This window comes from Semicossyphus pulcher, unplaced genomic scaffold, assembly GCF_022749685.1.
Source record: "Semicossyphus pulcher isolate SPU_LCO1_2020_fin unplaced genomic scaffold, fSemPul1.0.p SCAF_22, whole genome shotgun sequence".
NCBI lineage: Eukaryota > Metazoa > Chordata > Actinopteri > Labriformes > Labridae > Semicossyphus > Semicossyphus pulcher.
The window spans coordinates 3,397,303-3,406,825 of NW_027211696.1; the positions used below are offsets into that span (position 1 = coordinate 3,397,303).

General features: G+C 41.8%; 1 protein-coding gene across 1 annotated transcript; it reads left to right on the plus strand.

Annotated features, from left to right (window-relative positions):
- Window positions 1-3,312: 3,312 nt before the first annotated feature.
- On the plus strand, window positions 3,313-4,956 carry ndr1 (nodal-related 1). The gene is made up of 3 exons (XM_069673848.1): window positions 3,313-3,532; window positions 3,838-4,598; window positions 4,722-4,956. Exons 1-3 carry the CDS (start codon window positions 3,313-3,315, stop codon window positions 4,872-4,874), a joined length of 1,134 nt encoding a protein of 377 aa, XP_069529949.1. The 3' UTR covers window positions 4,875-4,956.
- The last annotated feature ends 4,567 nt before the right edge of the window (window positions 4,957-9,523 follow it).

Here is a 9,523-nt window from a genome sequence, read left to right on the forward strand (position 1 = left end):
GCTCATCGCTGCCATCGGAGCATTGGACCGTCCCGTCACACTTCTGTTCAGCAGACAGACACGTCCCCTCAGGACACCGTATGCCCTCCTCACCACACACACCTGGAGGAGAACAGACCGATCAGAATTTAAATCTTTTTACGCCAACTCAGAGACAGCAATTACGTGTCATAAGAATCCATCCTGAGTCTGTTTTAAGTTAACAAATATTTACCATATTTACTTTAACACTGAATTCATATATATCGCTTTCCTATGTGAAAAATACTGCTCAAGATTTTAACTGTACGAGTGCATAAAAAACTGCAATTTAACAAGCAAGTATGTTTAATTAAAAAACGCATCCATCATTCTCACCACACTCCTCTTCATCAGAGTTGTCCAGGCAGTCATTCAGTCTGTTGCAGCGCAGCTCTTTAGATATGCACATGTGGTTTCGACAGGTCCAATCTGAATCCAAACAGCCCTCAGTAGCTGTACAGTTCTCCTCATCAGAGCCGGTGGGACACTGGATCTGCCCGTCACAGCGGGCCGACGATTCAACACAGCCGACAGAGTCCAGACAAGGAAACTGACCACGAGGACATTCAGGGGAGCCTGGCAGTGCTGGAGAGCCAGAAAACAAGACACGATAACACGATGTAAAGCAGATATAAGGACTTGCAAGAACACAAACCACTGTGGTGAGAAAACAAATCTTACATAATGACAACTTATTTTCTAAATGTCAAGAGTGTTTCTTGGGCACAATGACAGGAAGGTACCCACCAGTGCAATCCATTTCATCAGATCCATCCAGACAGTCTCCTTGTCCATCACACCTCCAGATATGAGGGATGCAGTTTCCATCATCACACTGCCACTGGTCTTGTTGGCATCCTAAAATCTGACCTGTAAACATACAAGAGAGAGACATACAGTAGGCCGAAATACAAATTTGAAGGCTTAGAAAGTTCTAGAAAGTAGTCCCTAAATTAGTCCAATTCACAGGTACATGGATGAATTGTTGAATTGCTGAAAAACTCCAGATTTCTGTAGTCAGGCTGAACTTTCATCAAAATTGTACCATTAACATTTTTGAGGCACTGACGCAGACAAAATGGGAAAACAGAACGGGGAAGGTTGCAATCACACTACATGTTCTTCTATAAACACACGTGCCTGTAACTGTTTTGTTTTACTTTGTAGTAAACTGGAGCCACGCTGGAGCTTAAAGCCTAGTAATGTTTAAAATCTTTGAACTGAAGTCCTGCTGAAAGTGTCGGTTGTTGCTCAGAGAAGTATTACAGTGTGTTTTAAAGGTTCAGGATGTTCGCAAACACACAAGAAATACGCTTAATTCAAACAGAATTGTAAATAACGGTGCAATTTTTAAAAAGCAGCCACTTATACTGACAACGTGAAAGGCTATATCACACAAACGCCTTAAAAACTCATGAAACATTTTACCTTTGGAAATGGCCAGACTTCCTAGAGAAATCAAACAAATGAACGGGCGTAGGTCCATGTCGACCCGCGCGGCTCATCGGGACAAACGACGTCACCTGAGAGGAAATGCTTTTATTAGCTTCCACTGCTGCAGGTGCGCGTGCGATCATGGAGACCAGTTTCCGCTTATAAAATAAAATAAAAAAATATAAGTTAGAGATGTTGTTTTTTTCGTATTTATTTGGTTGTTTATTTAATTAGACAACAACAAAAAACTGGTTCTCTTTATTCAATTAATTTTGGGACATGAACATTAAAATCTTCATATTGTTGTTTTATTGTGTTTCAAATAAATTAGATTTCGGCTACTTAATAGCATCACCAGTGCAGCATTTGTGATTTGAAGATGCTGCTTTATTATATTCATTCACAATAATTAGCCTATATAATGTGTTTTAATGAAGCTTGAATCTTTGATACCTTCTTCAAAAGTTTGTTAGATGCCGTGACTTTAAAGAACTTTGAAAAGAACAAGACTGATTTCAAACTAATGCCAGTGTTTCTTATGCTTTTTGATCGTTTTCACACCTCATGCTCATCAAAGAGAATAAAAGCTTTGCTGTTCTTTGTTCTTTCTTTTGAGCTCAAGTGTGCAGTTTGACTTATGAATAGGCAACGATGAGCTGGCTTTTATGTCACTAACGTTCCTTTAACGCTGCTGCTAATTAGCATTGCAGATTTAATACTCATGATGCTGCCTGGGATATTTTCATTGAAGCTGTCCAAAATTGTTGATTCCTTCAAAGTACCTAAATATTTACTGTTTATTAATCACGTGTATGAGTAAAACTACAGATGGTTAATTTCAGCATTATGTTTTTTCTTTTAAAAGTTTATTTAAAGAAAATAGAAGTTAGAAAGAAATGTGCAGTTCGTAGAGAAATGTCCTGACATTTTAATAATAATACAATGGAATAATACATTCATACTCATATTTTATATTATCTCTATTTTATATTGATAGTTGCGGCCTAGTTATTCTTTGTAAGTTTTTAAATGTCCACTTAATTTTAAAGAGGATTGTATTATTGTTGTTGTTTGATACCAACTATCACTACCATCATACTTTATTTGGAGAAATAGATTATCCCAGTGCTATAAGCAATATTAATGATTTTTCTATTTACACATAAATTAGCTCCACACATATTAAACAGAACGTGTGCACATGCGCAATAGACTTATGGCACGCGTAACTTTTCTAAAGTGACAAGATGATAAAACAAAAAAGACAGTCAGTAAAAAAATTATATTATTATTTTTCTACATCAGACATTAAGCTTAACTTGCCCCGCTACTTTGTTTTTCCCCATTCCCCAATAGATCCCAAACAGGTCACGACCCCTGTGCAGAAAGTGATTTGTGATTAACTCCCACGTCGGTTTCCCATTAATCACAGCGCAGTTGTGCAGCTCGTAATCTCCTTAACTAATATTATTGTCATGGCTTCTCATCAAAGGGATCTTTAATATACAAACAACAACAATCAGAGTTGTGGGCTTTTACAGTTTTCACACCTCGGTCACTACAAAGACCAATTGGTTTCGATACACAACGACCTTGTCACAATTAAGTCTTTGAGCGCTGCCGTGGATCACACACGCCCCTCAGCCATCTGACAGATCTCTTCAAAGGACGTCATGAGAGCGGTTGGTGATTATAAAACCAAAGTCTCAGCATCCCACCAGCAGCATTTGGAATCTAGCTGTTGAAGAGACAACACATCACTTGGGAATTATGAAGGGACTAGCAGTGGATTTCTCTTTTGCGCTTCTTCTTCTTGTGGATTTGGCTCTGGGTCTGGGCGCACAGCCCTTTCCAGGGATGCATCCTGACGCTCTGCTACGTGGAATGAGAGGCGGCTCCAGCCGCACCGTTCAGCGGCAGCATACCAGCAAGCTGCCCCTCTACATGATGCAACTGTACCGGACCATGCTGACCGAGGACCGGGCTAGGCCTCCGGCTGCCAGCGTAAGCCACGCCAAGACGGAGGACAGCCACGGTCTGCACGACTCCGACTCTGTGATCAGCCTTGTCGCTAAGAGTAAGTATTCAACATCATGTTTAAATGGAGATTATATCAGGGCTGTTGCTTTATATTATAGCACGTTGGCTATTTGTTATTCAGTTTCAAACATGGAGGAGTACTTCATGACTAAAGAGATTATACACTGAATTTTTTTTCCCCCACTCACCTTAATTTAATCATTTGTCTGATCAAACTTGAATAATGTACTTAATCAGTCATGCAACTCTCAATTGGGAAACAGTTTTTGAAGTTGACATCACATGAAATTTAGTGCAAGTTGTAAATGATGCTAACCTATTCTTCACGCTTATTTCTTCCAGGCTGCCAGCAGAATGGCAATAGGTGGTCTGTCACCTTCGACATGTCTTCCATGTCTGCAGCCGACAACATCCATCTGGCTGAACTTCGCATCCGCCTGCCTGCCTTCAAGGACTCTTCCCCGGCCTCTGTGGACATCTACCACTACCACAGGGATGGGTGCTCTGGCATGCACTGCCCAGGGAACAGGCTGTTCCTGGGCCGCCTGAGAGCTCATCCCAGTTCCGTGGAGTCCCCCTCCTCCTGGAAGGTGTTCAATATGACAGAGATGCTTCACCGCTGGCTGGAGCAGGAGCACGCCACACAGAGGACGGAGGAAACTGAGGTGGAAGAGGAAGAGCAGGAAGGAGTCCAACACCCTACAGCTGACCGGGTGATGATGGTGGTCTTCTCAAGGCAGAACCCAAACGCCCAGCGAATGCCGACGCTGATCCGCACAGCTGAGCACTCCAAGTACGTCAGCATGGACAGGGAGCGAGTGGTGACTGGTTCTGTGTCCAGGAAGAGGAGCCGCAGGTCCAAGAGGCACCATCACGCCCATCAGCAGCAACAGAGAGTGGCTGGAGCTGCTCCTGCCAGCATGCCCACAGAGGAGGAGAAGGGTCCTCTCTGCAGGAAGGTGGACATGTGGGTGGACTTTGAGAAGCTGGGCTGGAACGAGTGGATTGTCTATCCCAAACGGTACAATGCGTTTCGCTGTGAGGGGAGCTGTCCTACTCCAGTAGATGAGACCTTCACCCCAACTAACCATGCATACATGCAGGTAAGGCTGAATTATGTCACAGAGACAAACTGTTTTTTCATTGCGCCAACAGAATATTAAATACTAACACCCTATTTGGAGCAATGTGTTTTAATCATTCCTTTTTCTCTCTTTTTTCCCCAGAGCCTACTGAAACTTCACCACCCAAACAAGGTGCCCTGTCTTTCCTGTGTGCCGACACGCCTGGCGCCGCTCTCCATGTTGTACTACGAGAACGGGAAGATGGTCATGAGGCATCACGAGAACATGGTGGTGGAGGAGTGCGGCTGCCACTGAGCGAAAGACTTGAAAACCATTTGGTTAAAAGGGCCAGATAGACTGCAGCCAGAGGCCCAGTGGAGCCACAGGCCTGAGCTGCTCAGAGGCATAAAGTGGATGAATGTCCACAGGCACTTTACAGGGATGTCCGGTTGGACACTGGGACAGAGGCTGCTGCTGCAATGCAGGGCATGAAGGAAGGGAACTACTGTATTCCTGGACACTGCTCTCTAACAATAATGAAGTGTTAAATTGCTGGTATTTTTTTGTAGGGGATCAACACGTTCACAAGGACTGATTATGGTAATGTATGAATTCAGTCAGGATACAACGAGGTCCAGACAAAAGCACAAGATGATCTCCGACTAAAGCACTATAAAAAGTTACACAAAAAGTCTAACTTTTCTTTTAATGACTGAACACTGAATTTTTTTAATATCTTTGAAATGCAAATGTCAGAATTTTGTAAGCGCTTTAACTTTATTGAGATGTTTGGGTCACATTGACCCATTTGTATTTATGCTTTGTACAGTAATACAATAAATTATTGCTTATCTTGAACAAAAGTGTTTTGATGTTTTTTCTATAACAATGTTCAACCAATAGTTTCATGAACCATTTCCACATCTCCGTTTAATTCTAATGTTTAAAAACTAGTACTCACCATATCCACAGGCCCTTTCCCAGCAAACGTTGTGACTTGTTTGTGCACAATAGCACCAATATAAGAATAATATCAAAAACAACTGCAACTCAGTAAGTTGTGCACGTTCAGAGTACTGAGGCTGTGCATAGTGGCTACATGTCGAGGCTTGTTAATCAACCTTAAGGGATCTGGGTAATTGCCAATGTCAACACCTGAGTTTCTCCTGCTTCAACTGTCAGGTCAGCCATCCTCTAAAATATATTAAAGGGGACTTTGTACTTTCAGGTTTGTGGAGGGTAAATGCAGGAAATGTTTGATTTTATTTCACAACCTTTGTTATCACAGCAGACTCCAATATTTCACCGTCACCCCTGGAATCATTTCGTAAGATAAAAGACTTTCCATAACCGTTCATAACAGGGTTTTTTTAAGTCACTGAGACTTATAAGTTTTTAAAGTATCTTTTGGGGGAAATTCGTCGCAGCTTTTTAAAGAATTATTTAAGATATCATCTCAAAGATCTCAGTTGATGAGGCAAGTCCAGCCTCAACAGATGATGTCCAATGATGAGTGCAAGTAAATGCAACACAAGATGATGGCATGACGCTCCTCCTTGCACCTTGACACTGGACGCGGGGCTGCCTGTCGGAAACCTTGGCTCCTTTGTAACGGCTCCATACTGTCTCCAAGCATCGGGGAAAGTGTGACTGTCCGGGGCGAGTGTAACACCTGAATTTACATATAATAATGTCAAACTATTATTTACACAGGATTGTGATTCCTAGGTCACACAGAGGTGGAATTGTTCCCATGATGGTTGGAAAGTCTGAGCGTGACACCTCTTATAAATACCCCACTGCAGTTTCCACCAGCTCTCTGCAGACGGCTGTTAGCGCTGGTGTTTGGTTTTTTATTGCCATGAGGCTCAAATGTCTGCATGATGAGTTATTTAGATAGAAAATAATATTAAATTCTTAAATAAGACAAAGTGACTTTAAATCCAACAGAGATGCTGTTTCACCTGCAGCACAGGCTGGGGTGCATCTCTTTTCAGTCAGTTTCTGTTGTCTCATTTGTGCAGGTTAAGCGTCTTCAAAAGAGGCCTCTGGTCAGGTGTTAAAGGCAGGATGTGACTTCACCAATTTGTACAAAGAAAGTAAAACAAAATCAGCAGAAGGATGAGAGAGCTGTCAGTCAAGCACGTTTTGTTCACGCCCCCACAGACCTGAGAGGAGGTCCAACAAGGAAACATGAAAACACCTGAAGATTTTAAACACAAATGATATCAGCTTTTTATGAAATATGATGCATTATTATTGATTCAATTACCAAACAGTGAAATAACTTGTTACAATGACCAGCACACAGTCAATCAGTTCAAAAGCATTTATTTCTTCACTTATTATGAATCACAGTCACAACACAGAGTTTAAATTCTTTTTCAATTGTTAATTCACTTTTTATTTTTTCTTCTCTGACCAGATTAAGGGGCAATTTAAAGTGTCCGATTGACCTACAAGCTGCTTGTTTTTGAACTGTGGGAGGAAACCGGAGCCCCCGGTGGAAACCCACGCTGGTGATTGAGTTGGTGATGTGTCACATGAGACATCGAATGTCTCGTTGGGCCCGTCCTGCAAACTAAACACACACACGCAGTTAGAGTTTTGTTCCTGTGATTGTCATGAACACATAAACACAGAGATGGTAGAAGTTCTCTGATGTTTAAGTAGAAGCAGTTCAGAAAGTAAAAGTCGTACAACCGATGAGGGAACCGTTCCACCTCCCACAGCCCCTCCATCCCAGGTGATCCAGGTTCGGCCTGCAGCAGCCGAGAACACGCTACAGCTGGAAGATGAGGAGAGAGCCGACAGGTAAGGGACTTTTACTTTCTGAACTGTAGAATACCTGCTTCTGCTAAAAGATCAGAGAACTTCTACCATCTCTGTGTTTATGTGTTCATGACAATCACAGCTTGTAGGTCAATCGGACACTTTAAATTGCCCCTTAATCTGGTCAGAGAAGAAAAAATAAAAAGTGAATTAACAATTGAAAAAGAATTTAAACTCTGTGTTGTGACTGTGATTCAAAATAAGTGAAGAAATAAATGCTTTTGAACTGATTGACTGTGTGCTGGTCATTATAATAATACGTTATTTCACTGTTTGGTAATTGAATCAATAATAATGCATCATATTTCATAAAAAGCTGATATCATTTGTGTATAAAATCTTCAGGTGTTTTCATGTTTCCTTGTTGGACCTCCTCTCAGGTCTGTGGGGGCGTGAACAAAATGTGCTTGACTGACAGCTCTCTCATCCTTCTGCTGACTTTGTTTTACTTTCTTTGTACAAATTGGTGAAGTCACATCCTGCCTTTAACACCTGACCAGAGGCCTCTTTTGAAGACGCTTAACCTGCACAAATGAGACAGCAGAAACTGACTGAAAAGAGATGCACCCCAGACTGTGCTGCAGGTGAAACAGCATCTCTGTTGGAATTAAAGTCACTTTGTCTTATTTAAGAATTTAATATTATTTTCTATCTAAATAACTCATCATGCAGACATTTGAGCCTCATGGCAATAAAAAACCAAACACCAGCGCTAACAGCCGTCTGCAGAGAGCTGGTGGAAACTGCAGTGGGGTATTTATAAGAGGTGTCACGCTCAGACTTTCCAACCATCATGGGAACAATTCCACCTCTGTGTGAACTAGGAATCACAATCCTGTGTAAATAATAGTTTGACATTATTATATATAAAATCAGGGGTTACACTCGCCCCGGACAGTCACACTTTCCCCGATGCTTGGAGACAGTATGGAGCCGTTACAAAGAGTCCCGACAGTCAGCCCCGCGTCCAGTGTCAAGGTGCAAGGAGGAGCGTCATGCCATCATCTTGTGTTGCATTTACTTGCACTCGGACATTGGAGTTTCACTCTTCTGAATTTCCAACCAGCCTCAAATACATGCATATATACGTTTGTTTTGGATGATGTTTAATGTGATCATTCAAAATTGGGGTGGCAGCTGGGGTGGCAAGGCGTTTTTCAAGGATGGCAGCTGCCACCCCAAAGCAAGACCTCCAAAGTAGTAGAAAACATGGCTGCTCTGGGACCGGTTATTCGGCCTTATATGTACGAGCCCGAATCGCCAGGAGGTATCGGAATGGTAAATTAAAATCTTGACAACGACTTGACTACAAGCTAGTGCGAGAAGGCAGCCTGAGGTGAAATGGTGGGTCCAGGACCAAAAGCTGGTCGTGGGGCTGTTTTCAGTGGGTCGCAAATGTGTGCTTGGAGAAAGAAACGGTTGTGGCAAAAAGCTTTTATTTTGAAGGACATGGGTTTCCTTTGACGTGTGTGCAGTGTTAGTGTAGTTAAGTTACACTCCATGTATTCACTGATTTGACAACCCCAGCTACAGTTACATTCTGGAAACTTGATGATCCCTAATGTAGTTGCATTTATGTTGCGGTTTTTATCATTTATAAGTAAAGACAGTGATGTTTTTCGTTCCGTCTCAGGTCCAAACTGCACCATTTTGCATTCAATATATTTGAATGGTTGAAAAAATCTGGGTCACAAATGTGTCATTAAGGAGGGGTGATGGGTCCTGAGGCAAGAACAGTTGAGAACCACTGCTCATCTTTCATTTTAAGCAAAATGTTTTTTCAATGGTCACTCTACACTACCTATCTACCACAACACATCAAAACACAACGTTAACTAGCTTGCTGGTGGACAAATTGGAGCAGCTGAAGAATTTCTTACCTAAAGAGCTGAAAGGAGAGTAAATATAACACAAATCACTTAGACTGCAAAGAAATGTTTATGCTGCTCTGCATCTACTGAATGTGTATATAGTGAAACCTAAGCTTTCAAATTTGCTATACCAATTTAAAAAGTGAAAACATGTCAGTGTTCTTTTTAGGATGCTGCCCCCAAGTGGCAGCAGAAACAAATTAAAGTACTGCAGATGCCAAACTAATTGGCAGTCATAGACTTGTACAATAGTATCAGTGG

What these genes read in the sequence shown, in the direction of transcription:
- ndr1 (XM_069673848.1), top strand. Translation starts at nt 3,313, where the DNA reads ATGCATCCTGACGCTCTGCTACGTGGAATGAGAGGCGGCTCCAGCCGC. An exon ending in GATCAGCCTTGTCGCTAAGA is followed by an intron (nt 3,533 to 3,837) that starts GTAAGTATTCAA and finishes TATTTCTTCCAG; the next exon opens with GCTGCCAGCAGAATGGCAAT. An exon ending in CTAACCATGCATACATGCAG is followed by an intron (nt 4,599 to 4,721) that starts GTAAGGCTGAAT and finishes TTTTTTCCCCAG; the next exon opens with AGCCTACTGAAACTTCACCA.